This window comes from Cryptomeria japonica, chromosome 6 (genome assembly GCF_030272615.1).
Source record: "Cryptomeria japonica chromosome 6, Sugi_1.0, whole genome shotgun sequence".
Taxonomy (NCBI): Eukaryota; Viridiplantae; Streptophyta; class Pinopsida; order Cupressales; family Cupressaceae; genus Cryptomeria; species Cryptomeria japonica.
In genome coordinates, this window is record NC_081410.1 from 242,818,144 (window position 1) to 242,843,726 (window position 25,583).

Genomic DNA, 25,583 nt, shown 5'->3' on the forward strand with positions numbered 1-25,583 from the left:
ACTGACAGGGAGAAGGGGCGACCAGTTGCCTGAAGAGGGGGTAGTGGAGTCTGCAGGTACAGTAGGGTCTACTGTAGCATCACAGGTGCAGGTCCACTTTACACCAGCCCGCTTACCAGAGACTTGTCAGTTGGCGGTGCCGCGGTCCTTCGGGACAGTGAGTGTAGTCACCACAGTACCAGTTCCTAGTTTCGAGCAGCCTCGAGCGACGATAGCCATGACACCACCACGGGTGGAGACCTTGGTGAGTGCAGAGGCTTCCATAGTGCACGATGTGTCGGATGTGACAGGACAAGATGTGCCAGGGTTGCCCGGATATATGCAGGAGGCAATGACGACAGCAAGCACTCTTCATGATGACCTCACTAACTGGTTGAGCCGTTACCAGATGGCACCCATGGCACTGGGAGAGGCTACTCTATCCCCAGGGCGGACCATGTATTCCTTGGATGTCATTCATCTCGAGGAAGGGAGTTCCCCGAGCAGCAGGGCAGTTCAGAGGGTTGCTTCACCCCCTGCGGTGGTAGTAACCAGTCCGTACAGAGCAGAGGGGGTGCCTGTGGGAAGTCAGCAAGGTGTAGAGTTGGAGCAGTTTATTACTGAGATGACTCTGGGAGCACAGCGGCTTGTGTTATGTAATGTCCCCTTTTTAGCGCAACATGATATGGGGTGTCGTTAGCCTATTCTGACATGGTCCCGAAGGCTAACAAGGACATTGGTGGGATCCTGAGGTGTTTTGGCCTAGGTGTTTTCAGTTTTAGGCCAATCGGTGCTGCTCTGACAGGGTTTCTAGACACTTACTATTTATAGTAAGTTAGTCCCTAGGCAGTGACTTGAAATTTTTAGTGTTTCCCTGGTTGGCATAATTATCAGTAAAAATGTTTGAAGGCGACAATGATTTAAAGAGATTATCAACAATGTTTTAATATTTAACGATAAAGTGTAAAGTTAAATTAAATATTTAACTTTATCGTTATATTATAAGGTTGGGAATATAAAGTAATGTTTAAAATATTAAAAGTTCCCTTTAATGTGTACATTGTGGGAAATAATATTTTATTCTAAAATGTATTATCCCACATTGAGGAAATGAAGTGTTTTGCACCCGGGAAGAAGATATAAATGGAGGTTGAGAGCTCTCTTTTGGGGTATGCTGGGATGAGATTAATGTTATGCTGTTGGATTTCGTAGAGATCTTATTATTGAGCTTGGAGGACGGAATCCCTCTTTGCTAGCATTCTCTTCGCTGTTGAAAGACACAGTCAGGAGGATTAATGGTGTTTTCATTCAGGAAACACATTGGGCTTCATCTGGTGCTCTCGCATGAAGTTTTTACAGGGGTTTGAAAGTGCAGATTTGAAAATAGTGATTTGGCTATAGTACCGCGTGAATAGTGTTTTGCTACAGTGCCGCATGAATAGTAAAAATGCTACAGTGCTCTCGCATGAAGTTTTTACAGGGGTTTGAAAGTGCAGATTTGAAAATAGTGATTTGGCTATAGTACCGCGTGAATAGTGTTTTGCTACAGTGCCGCGTGAATAGTGTTTTGCTACAGTGCCGCGTGAATAGTAAAAATGCTACAGTGCCGTGAATAGTGCAGCTACAGTGTGTGAACAGTGTTTCAGCAGGTTCTATACTTGTGGAGCTCAGGTTTGAATTCGTTTATTATCATATGGTCTGTAATGTTCTTCAGATCTGATTTGTATGCTTGAAGTTGGAATTAAATAAATACCATCAGCATTAATCTTCTTGTTTTTGGTATTTGATATGTCTGGTTGTTTTTATATTGAATAAACTTTGAAAGCTTTACAATAATATATCAGTTTATCCAATTTATCCTATTGCAAAACAAGAACAAAAAAAATCCAATAGTCAGCTTGCAAGCCAACTGTTTGGCAAAATTACACTAAGTAAAAGGGACATAAATTTAGTGCCGAACAAGGGGTGCCCATTACATGTTATCTGCCACGCTCCACGCCGATGCGACCATGGTTGAGCGGATGGAGGGGTTGTTGACCTTTGCCCGCACGGGATGCCGAGCTGAGTTTGAGAGGTGTTTTGAGTGTGCCGGGTGGCCGGACACGGAGAGCCTGGCGATGCTGGAGGCTTGGCGCCTCACTAAGGGGGTTGGCAAGACCCAGATGCAGTCGTTGGTGAGAGAGGTAGAGCAGGCCTTCTGTGAAGGTTATCAAGAGCTTCGGAGGTCACAACAGACGGCAACTACAGTTGAGGTGTTGAGGGTGGCAGCAGTAACAGCTCGGGAGGAGCTGGCTACCAGGTTTCGCGAGCTAGAGGCTACCATGGCACAGAACCAGGCAGCGGTGGACACTTTAGTAGCAGAGAAGTCTGCCTTGCTGATACAGTTGGAAGAGCAGAGGGCCTCGAGGGAGTTGTTGGAGACTCGGTTGGTCAGTGCCCTGGAAAATGTGGACAAGAAGGATAATGAGGTGCTCGAGGCAGCCTATATGGTAAAGACTGCTATGGAGCGGCAGATGGTCGCGGAACGGGATCTCAAGAGGAGAACGAAGCAGGTGTATGAGCTCCGTGGGCGCTTGGCGTCCATTGCTACACCACCACCGGCGCCTTCTTCATCAGGGATGCCTTCTGCACTTCCTTAGTTTTTTTCTTCTTTGGATTTTTGCGAGCTCCATGTATTCTCCGTTTTGTTGTAAGTCGCCTAGAGACGACTTTTCTTTTTGGGGGGGATGATGTTAGCTGCATTATTGTATATGGAAATAAAACTAGTTAATTAAGTTGTAATTGTGTTGGTTAGTTGGCAACCGAGGGGTGGCAGTTGCGGTGCAACGGTTGGCGCTCGCACCCCCTCGGCATCTTTATATACTTTCGAATGTAACTTGTGGACAACAACGACTTATGAATGGAATAATATATCTGATACTTGTCTGATATTTATGGCATTGTTCTGCATTACGTACTTTATGCTTTAAGTATTCGCCCGAGAGGGCAAACAAAGATACAATCCAATATCTTTGCATCAAAGATATTGGGACAAGATGTCACACTTGTAGCACTTTGAACTTGGAAGAGTTCAAGGAGAAAATGAAGTTTGTTTACTTAAAACGGTTGGAATCCATAAGGAAGAATCAGCTAAATGATTTGGTTTCTCTCATGATTCACATCAATAACTTGCAAAAGCTTATGCCGGATTGTGAAAGCATTTTCGATGCTTGCTCAAATGCCTTGGATGTGATCGATTTGCAGCAAGAAGGACTACCAAGTGTTACGATGGAGGAACTCAACTCAGTCTTGGCTGGATTCGTTGAGTATGCAGCTAGAGAGAGGGATGCAAGCCAAAATCTTCTAGAAGATTCCCTACTTGATGACTAGGCATCATCCAATTTGACCTCCATTTTTTATTCCACTTTGGATGTAAACCCTAATTAGGCAATGTTGGCATGATCTCGGCCCTTGATTCTAAATGAATCTTGGTCGTTCATTTCAATTGGAGACTCTATATGAACCCCATTCCTCTCATTTGTAAGAGATTTTTGAGAATTGTCGCCTATACGCTACTAGATTGAATTTAATCATTGAAGTTTGGTGACTTTATTGAGTTTTAAAAGCATTTTGTGGTTCTCATACCTCCAAATTTAGATTAGAATTTGTTTTAAGTATTTTCAGTTAAATGAAAGAAATTGTTGAGTGCATTAATATAAAATTCGTTTTTCCATACTACTAGGTTCTTGCTGATTGTAAGTTTGCCTTGTGTTGTTAGTATGGATTTGAACATCAATTAATTACCTTAGATGATTGCACTAAGCTTGTATTGAGTTGTTCTTTGATGACAAAGCCTAGCCTAGTTGAATTTCATTGAATCATTCACTATCTCTTGCATTCTAGGTTTAGTATAGGATTAGAATAAAACTTCTAAACCCTTATCCCTTTTGCATTTTATTTGAAAATCTTTGTTAGAAATAGATCAAGAGCTCATAATTCAAAATCATAAGTCATTTGAAATCATCAGCAAAACTATTTCCATTCATGATAAGTTTGAGTTTTCAAGAACAATTAAGCCCCTTTGTGTCATGCCCCCAATTATGAATTCGGTAAAATATATATATATATAATAAGTAAATATTCATTATCATAACAATGTAATTGAAACAAATATAATAATAAATAAATTCAGAAAATATATTCAATTAATAATAAAGAAATTCAGAAAATATATTCAATAATAAAAAATAAATTCAGAAAATATATTCAATTCAATAATAAAAATTATATATATAGAAATTTGCATTTATCCTGATCGGTAATCTGCAAAATAAATAAAATTAATTATTAAAAGAAAATACTAGTGGACTGCAGGTGTCAGAGATTGTCCCCTCGGCAGTAGACAATGAAAATCAGCCTTTAATGTTTATTGGCAAACAATTATGATGATAATGTCATCTGTTGATATATTTGATTGATAGTAATAACAATTCATTCATCATAATATTTACGTGTACACTTATTTTAAAGTATTAGAGAAAGAAGTATAAAATATGCAGCAGTAAAAGTAGTTATTTTTTAAGAACATTAATTACTAATTAGAGAAGCATCGAATAAGTAAGTGAAAGGACGTGGTCTATATGCTGACCAATGTTCATCTCCAAAAGGTACGATTAGGAAGATTATATTATTTGATTTTAGATACTCTCGAAAGGGTGTGATTCCTAAAGGAAAATAAGAATATTGTCTTCCTTAAAAAATGTGCGAATTGCATCAGAAATTATATTAAGATGCAATTATTATTGTGACTAAGAACAACAATCAACAAAGAGAAAGATATGTCTCTTCAATCTGAAAGGGCATGTATCTTAGAAGTAAGGATATAAATAAAGATTAGAAATGTAGTTTGAGGATACACTATGTGGAAAGGGAAACTACAGAGAACGGAGTGCAAACAGCTAAGGCGATACACCAGGTACATCAGGATACTCAGAATTATTATGGTGAGTGGTATTTAAGTACGATATCAAGCCTGTGACAGGAAGCGACTCAAAATCCATATGTTATAAACACTGTATTTGTATCGATTTCACTTTCTGGTTATGATAAGGACTACCACTGTTTCTAATAGACTTCCTAGGATAAGATAGTAACATGACTGAATCCAAAAATATATATCACATTAATTCATATTAAGGTAATACGATAAATAGGATTTGTCTTTTCTGTTCCAATTAGCGACAGTAGATATATATCTATAAAAATGAGAATGCAGACCCCGCCTTCTTGCCTCGAGAGGAAGTCTGAAATAATTTGTCTCAGATAATTAAGGATTCCAGTCAAGAATACATTTAGAATAGAAGAACTAATTAATTCAGATTTCTGTAACTTTATAATAAACTTAATAATAAATAGTTTATCTTTGAAGTAATGAACTGGAATAAATCTCTACAATCGTAATAAAAAGTAATAAGCATAAACCGATATAACCGCCTTTCCAGGGAGAGGGGATCTGTAGAGCGGTCCATTGCCCACTCAGGTAAATCACCTACTGAGCAATAATGGGGCCAGTAGGCCAGGAGGGCAAGTGACTGCTCCTGGGCTTGGTTCTGGAAAAGATGAACCACCTTTACCATCCACTGTCTCTCTGGATAAGGTGGAAAACTAACTATGAAACCTGACTATCCATTGTGTTCTGGAACGAATAATAAAATGAATCAACTTCACTGTTTGACCAAACCCAAATGATCAGTTGTGATTATAAAACTGAACCTCTCCGTTTTTCTGGAAACTTATCTTTCTGATATATGAGTATATACATGAATCTCTTGATAAGCATTTTTCTGAGTCTCTGATTTACTTATTTCTGATTTACTTAATTCTGGTTTCTACTTCAGGCAACTGTATCTGGTAGATTAAGTTAGTAAGAAACACTACAATTATCTGCATCAATTCTGCTGTACAATAAAGTAAATATTAACTGACTGTTTTCCAATTAATTTCTCTTATTGTGTAATGTCCCCTTCTTCGCAGTGATTAGTTCAGCTGGCCATTAGCCTATTTCGGAGGCCCGTAGGCTAGTCAAGAGTAGAAATTAGGGTTTCCTATTTTCTAGGAGGATTCTTTGGTGTTTTCAGGGGGTGTATGTGGGAGTTTGACAGTTTGGATTCTAGATTCCTTTTGGGTTTTCAGAGAGCTTCAGGATGGTTCGACATTGCATCTGCATCGGGTGACTTTTTCTGGACTTACTATTTTTAGTAAGTGCAACGACTACTCAGAATGTGGTTAAAATCACTTTGGAAACACTTACTATTTTTAGCAGTATGCTATTTTTAGTAAGTACTATTTTTAGCAGGATGTCAGCAGGCTTGTTCAGATGGCTATTTCCGGCAGGTCAGTTTGAGCAGTTGGTCTTCCCTCATTTTTTTGGTGCTATTCTTGGCAAGGGTTCCTCAGCTATGTTCAGTGACTATTTCTGGCAAGACAATTCTCTGAGCTTGTTTCCCCATATCCTTGGAGCTTGTTTTGGCAGGTTTCAGTATTTGATGAAAAATGGTGTTTAAAATTAAATTATAACTTAAGGCAAAGGTTGGACGATTTATTTAAAAGGGATTGCTTAAGTTATATTCATATATAAGTCATTTCCTTAATTATATATTGGGTGATTTATTGTTGAAGAAAAATACTTTATAAAGTGAAATATTAATAAGGCAAGATGGATGCCTTATGGAGAAATAAGTTAATTTTATAATATATTTCACTTATCTACCTTGGATGCCACATTATGATTTTATTGTCATTTTTATAAAGAATATTTGCTCCTATGAGAAGGTCGATTTGGAGAAAGGAGAAATTAAATGTAATTTTAAAATAATGTGAAGTGAATGTGCATTTTGGTTTGGCATTCATTTGGAGGGAATGTGAATTTGAATTTGAGCCCTCAAAATCTATAAATGAGAGTGTTGGGCTTCTCATTTGGCATCTCAGACAATTTACACCATTATGTTGTCGGATTAACTCCAGACAATCTTCGAGGGTGAATACCTCCTAGGGATCTTGACAGACTTCGAGTGTGAGACATCACTCCTAGCTGTGATTGGATTTTTTTGAATGTGTGGTTCGATTTTAGTGTGCATTTTCAGATTCTCAATGTGGTGTGGATTTCAGTGTTGCTGGTTTTTGGTGTGGCTGAAGCGAAGATTCGATCGTATCTCCTTGCCTGTGCAATCGATTATTCTGGGTAATAGCTCGTTGGAAGCGTATCTGGAGGGCGATCATTCTTCTACCTTGGTGTTTCATTTGGTGTTCTTTCTGATTTTTGGCAGCAAATCGAACTTTCCAGCTGGGTTGTACCATCTCTTGGCTGCCTTGGGTTCCGTGTTGGCTGTTTTTGGTGTTCGCGGTCCAGGTTTGAGTCTCTGGTTGCATTGCCTTAGTCATAGCTTTCATTTGCTTTCATTTTTGTGTCATTCGGAGTTGATTTGGAGAAGTTATGAGCATTTTGAGGTGTCCGTAGCTTGCTGGTCTGCGTGTTTTCTATGCGTGTTATTGATTTTCAAAATTTCATAGTTGTGTGTTAAAAGAGCTTTTTGGTGTGAGTAGTCTAAATTGGTTTGGGAGTGATTATCTATTATTGTTGCAGTTGTTGGACTTGTTATCAGCACTTGATTCTTCATTCTATATGATTGTAATGCTGGTTAGTAGTACTAACAGCAAAGTTATGTTATTTCTTAGTCCCACTGCATAAGTGGAAGAGGATGGCTATGCCGCCTATCTTTGGGATAGTGATATTTCATGTATTGATAATCCATAATGTGCATTGTAAAGCTAGTTAGTAGTACTAACAACTATCTTTTGGATTATTGCTTGTAGTCCCACTGCGTAAGTGAAAGAGGCTGGCTTAGCCGCCTATTTTGAATATTTTGTAATAGTGTCCTCCCGCTGCATAAGCGGTTGAGTTGATTGTAATGTTGTCCTCCCGCTGAATAAGTGGTGGAGTTGATAGTAAATTTCATTTCTAGTCCTCCCGCTGCATAAGCGGTAGAGTGATTGTTCTTCAGTTTCTTGTATTATCCTTGGCTGGTTTACCGCCAAGTGATCTTCAATATTCTCCATATCCCGCTGAAAAGTGGAAGGGGTTGGCTTGCCGCCCGAGCATTGTATTATTTCCAGTTATTTGAAGCTAACGATCCCCTCAACACCGTATGCTCTCACCTTCCCATATTGGGCACTTGGTGATCAGAAAGTGGAAGGGTTACAACTTCAGCATTATTGTATCTTGATTTCCTAACCTTAACGGGTTCTTGTTGTGATTGTAACTGGAAACAAATTGAAAAAAATTGTTGAGGATATTACATATTGTTATACAAATGTGCGTTCAGTCGTTCTAATTAAGACATTTCTTCCTATTTTCTGAATTATTTTCCTATGAATTAAACCAGGCAAACATAACTGTATTCTATAATTAGTAAGGGATATCACACTTTGTGCATACAGCAAAATCACATTCGCCATTGAGTTACCCACATGTCAAGAACTGATATTAAAAACCTTGGAATTGTCTTAGTTGATCAGATATTTAGCATCTGAGGTGATTTTGTTCAAAAGGATAAAATACAAGTATTTTTTTATGTGTTTGAGGTGCCTAAAAAACATATCAACAGAATACAACAAGGAGTTTAGGAGCGCTTTATCACTATAACCATGTCAACTATAAACAAATCCCCTCAAACAACCTAAAAAGTCTATATCAATCTGTTGTGCAAATCGCACACACACCCTATCCTGTGACAGGGGACCCCCTCCTTCTGGCCGTGAGAAGAAAGAGAGCAAGAGGCCTGTTTTTGTAATCGTTCTTCATTCCCGACCTTGCAATGTCCATCAAAATGTCCCCAAATCTGTCGAAAATGATCCCGAGGGCACAACATAATTGAAGTTCGAAAATATTAAAGCTCGGGCATTTTTGTTCAAGTGAAATTGTTCCTTTTCTATGAAGGGCTTTCTAAAGCCCAAAATACCCCGATCACAATTTGAGCACTATAGAAAGTCAACAACACAGAACAACAGTTCAAGCATTTGCTCGTATGAAGTATGAAGTCGCCTTTCCCCACGCCTTCAATAATGCCGAAGTAATTCCGATAGGAGAGAAAGCCAAAAGCAAATGTCGATGGACTAGCACATAGGCCAAGCAAAATTGTTAGGTTCGAAACTTTTTCACCCCCCCCCCCCTTCGCCGAGAATCATCCTAAAGTCACAGAGAGAAGAGACCCACACACTTAGGGGTCAAAACGAATGGAGAAAGTTTGAGCATTCTGTCCCAAAAAAAATTGAATCCTTGCCCACGACTCTGCATTTGCTGTTAAATCTCCTGCAAAATCCCCGAAAAAGCCCTAAAATTGCCCACGCGATGTGTTTGCTTTTCACATTTGCACCTTCAATCACCAAAGTTTTTCCTTTTGGCCAAATAACAAGTTAAAAGAGATAAAAGGAAAACATTTTAAAAAGAAAGGTTTTTTTTGCACATTCGCCTGACAAGGCCAATCTTTCTCCTTAAGATTGGCTAACTAAGGAGTCAATTGTAATGTCCCCATTTTTTCAGTGATCACTCAAGGCTCCTAGTTTCACCTGTTAGCCATCTACGCAGGTGAAATCAGTCGATAGGAGATGATATTGCCACCAAGGAGGGCTTATACTTAGTCATTTTTTGACTTGGGTGGTTTTATATCTTAGGCACTTTATAATAATTCATTATAGAGTTACTTTTTCTATAATTAGAAAATCTTAGAAAGTAACTTTATAAAAGTGCATTATATAAGTTATAAACTTATAAGTTACTTTATGCTAAAATAGTAACTTTCATAAAAGTAACTTTTTTAAGTTAAAACTTAAAAAGCACCCCATGGTTCGATTCCCTAGGCAAGATTAATATTTTAAAGTGGTAATTATGTCATGATGGGACCCCTCCTCAAGTTGGTGCCACTTAATGGGAGAAAATGATTCCATGGAATCTTTGGAATATACCAAGAGAAGTCGAATTAGGGTTGAGGAGGATAAAAAGGCTTTGTATGTACAATTTGGCATTATTGGAGATTATTATTTTTGAGAGTTATTTGCATTTGCAGGTTTGCAACCTGCTTCTTGTAGGGACTGAATTGAATTTGAAGACAAAAACCTTCAGATTTTGGGTGAGAGGACGAAATCACCCTCATCATTGAGCTATCAACTTTGCCTGGAATCTTCATATTTTGCCAATAAGGGCCAAAAATCAGAGTTAATTAGCAGCTACAGCAGGGTTACAGTTTGATTATCAGATCTGAGCAGGTATTTGGAGTTATTTCAGAGCTTTTGTGGCAATTTGGAGTCAGCTATTCTCTCCCTAGCTGAATCGTACCATTTGGAGCTGCCGGGATTTTCAATAAAATAAATTAAGGGGTTTTGCATCAGTGCTTTTATACAAATTTCATTGTTAGCAGCAAATAAGAAGAAATCCATTGATTATTTGGTGTATTTGGCTCATATTGGAGCTACAGGAGCAAATCAGTGGGTAGAAGGCACACCAAATTGGGGTTTCCCCTGGGGGAAGAAGTGCATTGGAATAAGGAATTCTTCACTAAATTGTTTTAGATAATTATCCAGTAGGTGATTAAAGCTCATTGGAGTCATTAGTTGTAGCTGGAGGTGCTTCATTCACTATTTCCACCTGTTCAGCCCAATAAATCACATTCATTTCCCAGCGCTGGACTCCTGGTAGGCCATTATTGGCTTGGGTTCTTGAAAATAATCATTTATTTTCATTTGTTCTTTGCTGATAAATAAAATCAGAGGTCTGAAATTTATTTCCAGTCTATTATTTTATGTGATGTTATTGTTATTGTAATGTCCCCTTCTCCTTAGCACGTGGACATTCACAAGGTTGGCATATAATTGACCCTCGTAGGCCAAGGAGTTGTGTAGGGGGTCGACGTGGCAGAGATTGGTGGCTTCACATCTCATTATTATTTGGTCTTTTGGTGATATAAGGGGATAACACGTATCATGAAACGTGTGCACTTTAATAATAATGAAATAATATTTTGAAAAGTGCATTTAAATAACATGTATAATAAAATAATATAAAGTGTACCTACCCCTATCTTCTAGAAGGCATCTTATGATGAGTTATGAAAAGAATAAATAGAAGAGGGGAATACATGTTTTGGCATCAGTTGTTTGTTAGCTCTTGAATTGAGTTGTGGAGCCAAAGGTTGTCCGCAGAATTGATCCTAGGGAACGATACCTCCCTTCGATCCGCATAACTGAGGAGGCGAAAGATCCTCTAAAGGGTTGCATAGAGAGTGAGGAACATTCAATTCTTCACATTGAGCTTATTGAGATTTCATGTCAGCTTTTGTGGTGGTTGCTTCAGAGCTTCAGAATTCTACGATTTACTCATTGATGATGGTGAATACATCCTCTTTTGTGTTTTGAAGACAGAGATTTCTCCTAAGGAAGAGGGCGATGTTATTTGTTTTATTTTGAAGGTGAATTGAATCAAGATGCTGTTGGCTATCAGACCGAAGCCGACCTAACCTCCCCACAATTTTGATTCATTCATCATCACTTGGCATCGAATTTCACATTGGAGGACAGCGATATTATTTGGGAAGCAAGGCGATCTCTTTGTGATGTTTTTGGAGAGCTTGGTGATGGGATTCGGCCATATTTCAGTATTGTGATCAGAACGGACCTGTGCATCTAGACACCTTCGATTTGGGTCATAACTTCATTATTTAGCAGTGAGACACACCATTGTGTGAAGCGCTTTTTTCTAGGAGTAAGGCCAACCAATTTAGGAGGTGATTTGGAGCCCTTGTATGCAGTCACTGTGACATCTCAGACCTACCACTTGCAACAGCAGGGACGGCATTGGACATGGTTCGATCTTGCTCATCAGAGTCTCCTTGCTAGTGGATATTGCTTGATTCTTCATCGCCTCACTTAGGCAGTTTATACCAGTCTTATGCCAAGTATTTGACAAAATTCTCCAAGGGGTCAAAGTCTGAAATTTATATCAGAATTGGTGAGGGACATTACAGTTATTCATTTCTGCATTGTCAAATCCCAAAGCATAAACTTCAAAAAACTCAAAAAACACATAAAATTCCTTCGAAACCTCAAGGCATTAATATGCTGGTCAAAGATTAATATTGAAACAAACAAATCAGAATTGAGCCATCCCCTAGTCAACATCTTTCATCAATAATATGACAAAAGGAAATACAAGAAGGGACTCGATTTGTCTTAGGCTCGAACATTTTTTTTTCACTCATTTTCTTAAAGGGGCACTCTTTTCTCTTCGCCCCCAAAATCGCCTAAGTTTTCCCTTAGGGAGGTTGAATGAAATTATAAAAGGCTTCTTGCACTTTTTGCCCAAATGGCCCAAAAATCCCCTTAAATGCAAAATGTTAAGTTAAAAGAATGGCAAAAGAGGGGAATTAGATAGGTTCATAAAAATATAAGGGAACTTTTGACATTTTTGCTCCAAATCGCCTAACTTTTCCCTTTAAATTGGCACGATTTTAAGTCAAAAGTGAAATGAAGTAAAGGAGCTCGAATTGTTTTAAAAAGTAAACATATTTTGTTTTCCCCTCTTATTCGCCGAAACAAAGCCCAACGTTGCCTTGACATCATTTAATATTTGTTAAAATTATTGAATTTTTTTGAGGTGATTGATTCAGGTTGAGCTCACTTTTGTAGGTTGATGCCACTATAAGGAGACAAAGGGGAACCTAAAACACAGATTGAAGACATGATCACAATTGAAGTCGGAGGATGAAGATGCAGCGCACAGAATCAAAATGTTGACCACCAAGATTGAAGAGTGCACCATAAAATCGGGACCAAAATGATGTTGTTGTGAGTCTCTGAAAGGCATCAATAGAACACTCAAAAATTGCACAACTGGAAATGCTAGAAAATCAGTTTGTAAAACTGAATTGTTTTATTGTAAAATAGCTACTTGTGAGTCCCCATTAATGCATTTAAAACAAAGGGACACAGGTTAGTTATTTCTCAGCTACTTGATTGACCAAACTAATGTCAAACAATTGCCAGTAGCTGAGAAGGTGGTTGGGAGGACAATTGAAAGTTACTAGGCATGGGCTAAAGCTGCCAAGCTTCTAGAAGGCAGATTGCAGCCCTCGGATGATGAATCAGTTAGTACCAAACCGGTACTGAGAGGGGGGGGTGGTGAATCAGTACAAACAAAAACTTTCCCTGAACCAGTTTGACTGCAAAGATTGCACTTAACTGGTAAACGGTAACACCGGTCTAAATCCGGGCACTACCGATGAAACACAGTGAGAGTATGAAAGACATAAACCGGTAAACACTTAGATCTCTACACAATCTAATATCTCATTTCCACTTCACCCTTATGCATAAACAAGTAATATATCATCAAAAATATAATGACTGCCGGTTCAACATGTTTTACCACTTGACAAAAAATATTAAAGCATCACATGAAAAGCATCACACATGACACACTAATTTTTCACATGGAAACCCAACTGGGAAAAACCACGGTGGGGATGAATACCCACAAGTTGTTCCACGGTGGGGATGAATACCCACAAGTTGTTCTTTGAACTCTTTTGAAGTCTGCTCTGTTAAGAGCCTAATCCGGTTAAAGACTTTTACAATAGGTTCTGCTAGGAACCGATCCTGCTAGGGATCACCCGGTTAAGGGATGGCTAAATACTCGGTTAAAGTTTAGAACCCTGTTAAAGGTTACCTCGCAAGAGGATTTGAAGAACTCATTGAATTGAGTCACCCTGTTAAAGGATTTACACAAAAGCCTATTAAAGCTACCCGGTTAAAGGATTTTCCAACTGCTAAAATGGTTAGAAGTCAACAGGTAATACACTGATCTGATAACAGCACACAATGCCAAGGCAGATCCACTTTAGCTCCTTTGCTTCTGCAATCACACTCTGCAGGTATCAACACACTTCTCCGGTCTGGCAAGAATCAAGTATCTCTTCACTTGGATAGGCACATAACATTTGCCAACAACTTCAAAATGAAAAACATCAACGACCTTATAGGAAACAGATAGGTCGGTAGCATAACCCCTAAACCCTAAACATTTGGGTTTAACAATTCAGTCGGTTCAATCCTGACCGTTAATCACACTGCATTGAATACAACAGTCTTGAACAGATCTCAAGACGTTCTCCAACGTTCATTCTTTGCCGCTTCAGGAAGCTGATAACCCATCACACGCTATCCACCGTTTACAGAGACTTCGCACATTCCCGAGGTAGATAGGATCAATCTTCATGCAAGATCCTCAAGGAAATCCTTCACGTGCACAAGGCTGACGTGGCAACACGATCTGATCTTCACTACAATGCTAACACATCACAAGATGTCATCGATTGAATCACACAGGCAATGCATCAACCGGAAACCCTGAAGCTGAGACTACCAACCGATAGTCATGCCAAATGAAACCCCGATACAAAACTCCATATACCGGTTCTCATTCCAACATACCGGTTCACCTTGAACAAACATACCGCTTCACTTTTTTTCACATATACCGGTTTACATCATCATACCGGTTCTATTGCCAGTTAGCTTACTACAATATACCGTTTCATACTTCAGCATATTGACATCAATGACAACATACAATATCATCATGTCATCATGCTCTGTACATATGCCAACATCGGATGCAATCAATCCTAGCCCTTGATCTGAAATGTAAAATCTATAAAAGGCAGGGCCTTTCTTTTGTAAAGGGTTACAATTTGTTAGTTTTTTTAAGTTAGATAACCAACAAGTTAGAAGTATCTGTAGTTAGCAGATTTAAACTAGAATAGGACTGCTGGAAGAAATTGTTGTAATGGCAATTGAAATTAATATATGAACATTGAAGTATGGTGTTTGTTATTTTTGTTTTCTTCTGTTTGCATGGTTTCCCTTCAGTTGATTAAGTAGAGTTCGGTGGTTTTAATGGTGAAATGCAAAGGTATTTGATGAGGATTATGGTTCATACCATTGGGGGCTTGTTGATTGTAGGCCACCGTATATGGTTAGTCTGAACCCAAAACTGTGCTTAGTTCAACTGTAGGTATTTGTCTTAGGCTGCACCAAAATTGGGTGCCTGAATGAGTACCTCCAGTCTGAAAATCCTTCATTCCCTTGGAGCTTGCACTATCCTTGTTAAGTTGTGAGTATATCTCTGGCGAAGCAGGGATTAGTTTACGGAAATTTGTCCACCCGCAGCACTAGTTGTTACTACCATTGTACTTAGGATCCCTAAACCCTTCTCTTTTGTTATTTATTTTCCCCGTCTGAGAACCAAGGCATTGTCGGATGCAAGCCAGCTTGTTGTAAGCATAAGTATAAGTCCCTTTGTGTTTACCAGCAAAACACATAACTATTGATTTATCCCGCAATCAACACCTGGCATTTGGAACCTTGAGGTTGTCCCCTTTGATCATCTAAAACAGCATTAGGGATTTCCTTATGCAAAAGAGGATAGGATACTAAGCAGTCTATTCTGTGTTGACCGGAGAGAGTCGAAGTATGACTTTAGCCACGTCAACACAACCCACTATAACTTTTGTCTTTTTTCGAAATTTTTCCTTAATAAGAAAGCCGAAAGACAGAAATGAGGCCTGCACTAGTGTTAGTTATACTTTTGCCAATACATTGCACTATCATATTCAACACTAGTACCTAGAATGAGAAAACTACGAGCATCAAGAAAAAATGGCAAACAAGATGAAGTTTTTGAACAAAAAGATTGAGGAGACAACTATTTAACATTGCAGACTCAATACATATATGTATGTATGTATGTATGTATGTACATATATACATCCATACATACATATACATACCGACATACATACCTACATATATATACATATATACATATATATATGTATACACACACACACATATATCTGTGTGTGTGTGTGTATCTACGTGTAGATACATACATACATATAGATGTAATGCATTGACGTTTCCAAGAACCCAAGTCTCCTATTTTTTAAAATAGCATATTGGTACAGATACTTGTCTCCTCTACCAACACCAATACCCGCCTCTAGTACCAGCACTAGTACCCATCTCCCATACATGTACCAATACCAATCTATTGGCAGCCGTAACTAATTTTATTCACTTCAACAAGTTCCAAACACCAAACTCGCCTCCAAAATTAAGCAATGTGAAACCACCAGATTTGACAAGATAATGATTTTGAAACTGCCAGGTCCAACCAAGGACAGTTTGTGGGAAGGAATATTTTGGTCCCAACAAAAGAAGCAAGAATGTGAAAAAATTCACTTGACCATGTCTCTTTGAATTCCATGCAAAAGAACTCTTTAACACACATTTGGAGCCTTCTAGCAATCTGGAAGAAGACATCAAGAGCTGAAGACAAAGGTGGAGGAGAAATTTTGAAGTTGTGTAGCAACAAGAAGGTGAAGAACACAATAAAAGTGGAGAAACAAACTTGGACAAACTTGTATTTTGTATCATGCTTGTTTATTTGAGCAATATACTTTGATAGAGGAATATTTGAATATTCCATCTTCCTAATATATCCCAGGATAATATTTATTTTCAATGTACACTTTCCCCTTAACACAATGTGAGCACCAGTGAACATTAATATAATTTATTTCTATTTTTCTTTGTAGTTACCAAACATTGTTGGGTATCCTTTATCTAATTTATTATAAGCTTTTAAAATATATGCATTTCAATTGGCATATGGTTTTGTTCTCATGCTATAGGGATTATTTGCTCTCTTTACCCAAGAGTCACCTTGACTCATAATGATTCCTACTGAACTTGCTAAATCGATTTTCAATTTGTCTCGATTAACTTTTGTTGCCAATATACGAACTAGATTATAAGACATCAACAAAACAGGAAATTGTATTAGAAATGCAGCAAACCAACATACTCATTTTTCTAAAAGTGGGTGTAATGTTTGTTGGTCGTAAAATGGGCTTTGTACTACTTGTTAAGCCACGTTGGTTAAGTATGTTAGTGTCGTCAAGGGTAGTTGTCCGTTGCATGACGATTCCCCACGGATGGTAACCGCAACCCTCGACCGTGTCTTTATATATGCTCTTGTACTTGTTGTTGGATACACTAATGCAGAGAATGATTATTGTACTAGACATTTTGGCATTAATGAAAGCATTGCTCTGAGTTTCTGGTTACTATTCTATCCTATGGTTATCGTCTAACTGTTGATATGCAATATTAATAACACACCCCACGACGTAAACATCTAGCGCCATTGTCGGGTGAATCTGGGTAGCCACGGAGCGTGAATGGACTACCGAGGATAATGGGCCAGCCCATTGGCAATAGCATCAAGGAGGATGATAGCCGACTAAGAGATCTTTACGAAGGGGAGAACACATTGACAGGCGACTTTGTGATCCGGTTCCAGGCAACTATAAAGACTTTCGTACGAGGGGAGGCTACACAGGAAGAGGTACCCGAGGGTGTAGACTGGGACGCTCTCAACGTCAGTCCGGCGACAAATAGGTTGTTGCACCAACTCCCGCGTCTCCTAGCCCAAGCAACCCTTGCCCACAAGCACCGAAGGGAGGAAACCCAGGATAAGGAGCGAGGCCATTAGGTCCTCCGGGAGTACGAAGTAAACAACCGTCGCTGGGAAGAGGAGCATAATGGCAAGCGACGACGGGAAACTTGAACCTTGAGCCTCAACGGCAGAATAAAGAACACTCCTACATTATGTACGAGAATTAATGCCCAACTTATTAAATAAGGATAGAAATAAGAAGGCACAAAGTGAGGAGTGGGAGGCCGCACAGAAAGCCCTGATTCTGGAACAACAAGTAGAACATAGACGAAGGCTGAGGCAACTTGCCGAAGGACGACCTACCGAAGGGTTGCCCGAAGGGAACCAAGGAGGTGTCACGGAGGGTGCAGGAGCAGAAGTCGAAGGAGATTTCTAAGTGTCGCCAGAACATCGTAGGGTGAGAAGCTACGAAAAAAATTTGGAGGAAACAAGGCTACGAAGAAATCTGGTTGAAGTGACCCGGGATCAGTTCAGGAATTTATCCCTTACACTACGCACGGAGGACCACCGAAGGGAAGGAACAGACGACGAGGGTGAGAACGGAGGGGAGGGCAACTGTACGGCCGTAGGTGCGGAGGAGGCACAGGCACACGGCAAGAAAGACCCCCTCTTGGGACCCATCACACCAAGCACGCGGGTACAAACCACCATACCCCCAGTCACTCAAACAGCACACACCACCGACGCGGGTGGGAGTGGTGCAGGTGCACGACAGGCGACACGACCCCCATCAATGGCCAGTAAACAGAAGTTGCCAAAGTTCAACGGCGACAGGAAGGAAGATCCCGTCCACCATTGCCGCACTTGCAAAACCATATGGTCAGCGAACGGTGTTACCGACCAGGACAAATGGGTAACACAATTTCCAGCAACCTTAAGGGGAGTGGCCATCGACTGGTACTCCGATACGGATACGGCCAAAGTCGACACATGGCCCAACCTGAAGAAGGAGTTTGAGATAGAGTTCCGCCTCCTCAGAGATGACAATGAAATAGTAGCCGAAATCTATGGCACAAAGCAGAACAAGAACGAGACGGTCCGAGCCTATGGTCGGCGGCTTAAGGAACTGTTGGGGAAAATGGAGAGTCAACCAGCGGATGGGTTGAAAAAGAGATGGTTCGTGGAGGGATTGAAACACTCCCTCCGGAAGAAGATGAAAATTGTTCCACCAACCTCGTACGAAGATGCATATAATAGAGCGATGGATCTCGAGAGCGAGACCAAGACATCCAAGAAGAAAAAGGAGGATATAGCTCATCCGAGGATGATGACTCTTTTGAGGGAAGCAGCAGCGATGCCGAGTCCGGCAAAACGATGCAAGCCCTACAAAAGGACATGCTGAGGATGATGAAAGAGCTGAAGGTTATGAACGGAGGTCAGAGCAAGACCGACGAAGGGGAGCTTTTGTGCACAGAATGTAAGACGAACGGCCACACGAAAGGCTCCTGCCCAAAGAAGGCCTATTGTGATATATGCCAGTTGATGGGGCATCCCACCAGGGAATGCCCCTACAACATGAAAACACGAAACCAACAAGCATTGCTTACGCAGGAACAGCCAACTACATCGGGCGGTATCGGCAGCTCCTAGGTAAACAACAATGCAACATCGGAAGGCTACCGAGATAACCGGTGGGGAGGACAAAACAACAATAACAACAATAACAATACAAGGAGCCGGATCCAATACGACTCCAAAGGCCGACCGATGATACAATGCAGAGCGTGCAACCAGTGGGGGCACTTCGCCCGAGATTGCCCGAAGTGAGAGGCCACACAATATTTGTGCAAATGGTGTGGACCGGGAGACCACGAAGACACCACCTGCCCGAAGTCCGACGTCAACTTGCTCAATATCGAGGAAACCAAAGAAGAGGAAGTGCTGGTCGTAACCCGCGCCCAAGCCAGACAAGCAACGTGCCTAGACCCAGAGACGAAGAAGCGAAGGGTATGGGAAGCACGGGAAGAAATTGAGAAAGAGATACGAGGGAGGGCGAAAGCGAAGGGTACGGTGGGTACTTCCAGCCGACCGGAGGCGAAGGAGGCTATACTAAATCAAATTTTAAAACTGGAGGTGCCTGTGAAGGTACACAACCTCCTCCAAACGATGCCTCAATTACGAACGGCGTTGCTAAATAATCTCTCCCAACCACAAACCAATACCAACCACCGCATGGATGTTCTTGGGGGGTCTGCAATAGACCCCAGGCTGCTGGCAGTTAACACTGGAAGGAACTCGGCCATTGTGGAGATGGGTATCCTTGGCACCATTCTAACCGATACCATCGTCGATGGTGGATCGGGGAGAATTGGGTGAGAGGCAAGCTCGCTCATGTTCTTCCAGAAGAAACCTGGCGGAAGTTGGGGAAGCCGACGCTGTGGCCATCTACATTCAATCTACTGGGAGCAGATCAGCATGGAATCAAACCCATCGGGACACTGATGTGCCAGCAAGTTACCATCGGGACGCAACCCTTCATACTAGAATTCGTGGTAATCCTACTAAAGAAAAAAGGGTATGATGCGATCTTAGGGAGAGGGTGGCTGGTGGCAACCAAGGCCACCCACAACTGGAAGAAGAACACTCTATCTATGGAGAATGGAGGAAGGAAGTTTATCATAGACCTTGGGACGCAGTCGGTTAGTGAGGAATCGGAGAGTGAAGGAGAAGGCGACCTGAGGGACAAAGGACGGGGCTGCATGGAGCCCAACGACGAAGGGATTCTCAAACTAGGAGAGTGCTCTGAGGATGACATGAGGTCATTGAACGAGCTCTTCCACTAGCAGATGGAGGATTACGAAATGCTCCAGAGCTACAAGCTCGAAGTAGAGGAACCAGAGCAAGTAACAGAGGAGGTGTACCTGCCGGAATACAGAGAATATTGGAAGGGAGACGCCCGTGTGAGTGACACCACCACACACCAGTTCCCGAAGGAAGAACCCATCAAGTATCAAGAGGTAAAATTGAAGGAGACAAACTTCGGTGACTTAGATAATCGCAAGATCATTCGTGTCGGCAACGATTGGAACCTTGTGTGGAAGGCCGTAGCCTTCAAAATCTTTATTCTTCTTCTTCTTCTTATGTGCAGGAAGGAGACCGTGGTCCCTGTAGAATTTATGGTTCCAGGTCTTCGGATGGCCATTGAAAATAAACTTGCCATCAACGGGTCCAAATTGAAACCCTACCACGAGAAGCGCGCAAGAGACCCGAGAGTCCGGAGGGGGACCCGAGAGGCCGGAAGGACACCCGAGAATCCGAAGGGGGACCCGAGAGGCACGGGACCAAAGCGGGAGACTCTCGGGCGAGGCAAACCGAGAAGAATGAAGGGCGATCCCAAAGGCACAGGACCTGAGCCGAAGACTCTCTGGACATTTAGATTAGGAAATTAAATTTTAAAAAAAAAAATCGGTTGCCACGGTGGAACCACCGTGGGGGGGGGCACTGCCAGTGACCACCGTGCGGTGGAACCACTATCGGGGGGGCCACCATACGATGGAACCACCACGGTGAGACCACCGTCGAAGGAGGTCACCAGCGGTGTAATACCACCGTAGGCTTGAAGGAGCACGGCGACGGCGGCGGCGGTTTAAAAAAGGGTGAAAGGAAAAATACCACGGCACGGTAGGGATAAACGGTGGTCATGGCACGTGAAAAGAAAAATGTGTCGACATTCAAACAAGCATGCATTTAATTTAAAAAAAAAAACGACGACCAGATTGAAAAATCATTCGATGGAGTCTGGAGCCAGGACGCTGAAAAAATTAGAGTGGAGAAGGTTTTTGGCATCTTAAAATACCACAAAAATGATGTGCGCCATGGACTTCCGTGTGTTTTGCAAACAAGTTTGGTTTAGGCACAGGAGGACTGTGATGTCAAGGAAAAAGAGAACTCCTTGAGGAAGCAATAATGGTGAAATCCGCACTTGAGTATCGGATGGTAGCAGAAAAGGGTTTTTAGGCGAGGATGCAGCAGGTGTATGAGTTCCGGGCTTGACTGGCATCAGCAATTGCTGCATCTTCTTCATCGGCGGTGCAACTACCTCCTTCATGGACGCCCCCTCAGCCCCTTCTTCTCAATGATTTTCTTATGGTATACAGTGTACTTCATCCCCATTTTGTTGTGTTAGTCACGGATTTTTGTCTTTGTCGTCCGGAGACAACTTTTCTTAGGGGGGGGATGATGTTGGTCGTAAAATGGGCTTTGTACTACTTGTTAAGTATGTTAGTGTCGTCGAGGTTAGTTGTCCATTGCACGACCGTTCCCCACGGGTGGTAACCGCAACCCTCGACCGTGTCTTTATATATGCTCTTGTACTTGTTGTTGGATACACTGATACAAAGAATGATTATTGTACTAGACATTTTGGCATTAATGAAAGCATTGCTCTGAGTTTCTGGTTACTATTCTATCCTATGGTTATCATCTGACTGTTGATATGAAATATTAATAACACACCCCACGGGGTAAACAATGTCCCCTAATTAGTTATACTTTAAATTAACCTAAATTTTCCCAAATCTAAAATAGGTGATTTAGTTTATGGGAGTACCTTGTATACTGCTTTCCATTAGTATTATATTTGTTAGATAAAATCAGATTTGTAGGTTAGCTGCCATTCTTTATTATCCAATTCTCAGTGCACTAAGGTAGGATAGCTGGATATGGTGTCCAAGAGACCCTCCACCCTAGGCCCAAGAGCAGATGCTACATCCCTCTTGGCTCCATGTGGCAGGTGTTAAGCATCCATTATGGAGTAGCGTACCCAATGAGGTGTCCTATCGCTGTTCCCCCTCATCACAACCACCTCCTCTCTTAAGCCCAAGAGCAGATGCTTCATCCCTCTTGGCTCCATGTGGCAGGGGTTAGGCATCCACTATGGAGAGGCATACCTAAGAGAGGGTCCCACATACATTAAGCAATGAGTTTGCAATTGATATGATTTTATAACAGTCTCGTAAGGGTTACAAGTTCCCTTAGTTTAGCTTATTATACCATCATATTAATCAGTCCTTATATTGTCCATATTATTGTGTTCTATCAGATTTTGTGACAGAATTAAATTACATTCATTATCAGATTTATAAGTTAAACTCGTCACATTATATTTCAAGTTATCATCATTATAGAATTAATTCCCATCACATTTATATTCTTATTATATCTGATTATGTTCATGTATCAGATTGTAGTATCCACTATATTTACTGTATAACTATGATCATTTAGATGATCAGCTATGTTACTGCCTGTAACTTAATAATAGTTTTGATCTGAACTGATTGATGGTGATGTTACTAGATGCTTTGATTCCTTTCCTTTATATCTCTCAATGTGAGGGAGAGTCACACATCTTCATCATGTATGCCCTTGGCAAGAGACACCCTTTCACCATTAGCAGTCTTTGAAAGAGTGCAACTCTTCATTATTTCTGCCCTTTGAAAGGGACACAACCTTTCACAATCAGATCTGCACTTCTTATTTAAGTCAGTTCTGCACTTCTGATTCCCCCCAAATTATCCCCTCTCAAATGAGGCTCTCTTCTCCCTTTTATACCTCATATTTGGAAGAGTCACAACTTATCATTTCGTGCCTTTTGTCCATTCATTAACTTAATTAAATTTTTAATTATATTCTTTTATATTTTCAATTTAAATTTATTTTTATTCTTTTAAATTTAAATTTTATTATTAATATTTACCATTAAATTCTATTTCAAAGTGGGGACATTACAGTGGCAGTGGGTCAAGAAGTAAAGTAGCTGTAGCTTTTGAATTAGTAACCATAACATCAAGCCCCTCTTAAAATAGTCAAGAAGAACTATGATATCAGCTTTTATGTCCTACGTCCAACATGTCAATACTTTGTACAACACCAGCCATGCATACTTGTTTTAACTTGATTTACTCAACACATATCATTCCGATGTTACATTAGTTTAAAGTAGATAAATAATTCTATCCATTCATCTACACTCCTATCCATCCCACCAAGCCCATAGGGTCCACTGTGCCAAAAATATCATTTTGACTATTTTACTTGAAACGTCTACCATAGCATTTCATTGTTTATGATGGGCATGCAGGGCTCAACTATTGTACAAATTTTTTTGACAAACATACATAATTATATTTCATATTAAAAAAATATAACTTTGTTAACTAACATAATATCATTAGAAGGTCCTGCATGTTGCTCATTTCCAATTAAAAAAGAAAACTACATTAGACCAATTGGACTTGAAACATACGTTCACTAATAAATCAGCCACTCCAAGTTTTTCCTAGAAGGAAAAAAACTTACACTATTTTCCTTATCATGTGAAATGAATCGTAATCCTTGCCTATTTAAAAGAAGATCACCATCCTGAAACGTGCCACTTGCAGTCCTATTCACATTGGAAAAACACATTAGTGAATCAAAAGATTGGATTCTGTCGAAAAAGGGCAATTGATTTTCAAAACGTAGTACATGTAAAAAATTCTATATACAAGTTAGACAAACCCTAGTTCTGAAAAATATATTTGCAGATAGGAATCCTCATAGTGAAAGTATATTTATACAGAACAAGCATATGCTAATGAAGAAACATTCCACCTCCCTAGTCATAAAAAATCAGAAATGATTATTTTTAATTTTTTTTCAAATATCAAACACTGCCCAGAGGAAACGTGCAGCAATCATCTCTTATCTACTTGATGCTTTGTACACTAAATAGGAAAAAATTGATGTGAAGAATATTTTACATGAGTAGCATTTAGTTGGCAAACTTTTGAGTGTGTAAAATGATAAAAATAAAATGCAGAATTCTCATGTGAAGAAATTCACTGAGATAAGTATTTTTCTAAAATGCAAAACAAAGTAAAACTTGACCACTTGAATTCTGTTAATGAAATCTGAGAATGGCAAAGGCTTGAAAGAGATGTTCTATCAATTTTTCTGCTACAGCTTAGATTTTGTGAGAAGCATTAAACAATCCACATTTATTGCACCTTAAAACTAATAACATTCTTAGATACAATTTAAATGTTAAGACTGCATGTGACCTCACAGTCATAATTGATTACGATACCATGAAGTGATACTATATCTCATATTAGAATAAACAACCATACACAAATAATTTTTGCAGACAAAAAAGATGGATAAATTACGGACTTTGCAAGAAAAAAGAGTGCAGTGACGTAGAAAACAAGTAGCAAGCCTTGTGGAGAGAAAAGCAGATCCTGCAATCAAGTTGATGTATCTGTAGAGCTCACGGTAAAATCAGGAACCAGAAACTAACCAAATCGGGACAGAAGAGAAGAAAATATGACCCCAAAGTATGATTTGGCCCCAAAATATCAGAATTAGACAGATAGACACCTAGGAATTTGGTCTAGCCAATAAGCTGAAAGATGTAAAATGGTCACATTTTGAAAATGTATTAAATTTTATAAAAACAAGAAAAAAAGAAGAAAGCTATACAGTAAAAACAAAACCTAAAGACAAACCATGCAATACAAAAGAAAGATAAAATAATAGGTTGCAACACCCATTGCTGCCACATCCCCTAGCTGTCTCTTGCAAGTTTGCAACACCTTATTTCTTACAAACTTGCAATGTGTTCTGATAAATAAATAGAAGCGGTCTTATACGACTCTTCAGATGGATGGAATGGTAGATTCCTTGAGAAGAACACTTACAAGAAAAGGGGAGCAATGTTGTAACATTTTAGACTAGCCTCAAAACCAATTATGAGATGAACTATACAAATGAGAAAGGAGAGCTTAAAGAAGGAATGTGAACATCATCATCATCATCATCATCATTACCTTATTATTATTTATAAGGTCACTGATGACATCAACATATGATATCTTTCTAAAATTTCCAGTTTATAAACATAAAATCGATATTTTTTTGATTGCATTGGCATGATGTTTGCATCTAACACTAAATTGGTTTTTATCATTGTGAAGGTTGAGTTGGAAACTGAATTAGATAAACTTAACAAATC

At 39.9% G+C, this 25,583-nt stretch overlaps 1 protein-coding gene across 1 annotated transcript in view; it reads right to left on the reverse strand.

Moving 5' to 3' along the window:
- Positions 1-25,583, reverse strand: part of LOC131079752 (mitogen-activated protein kinase kinase 1) — a 153,568-nt gene that overhangs the window by 84,532 nt on the left and 43,453 nt on the right. Inside the window, exon 2 of the mRNA XM_058017783.2 lies at positions 23,888-23,972. Within this exon, the coding sequence (XP_057873766.1) occupies positions 23,888-23,972 (85 nt within the window). The remainder of the gene's footprint in view (positions 1-23,887; positions 23,973-25,583) is intronic.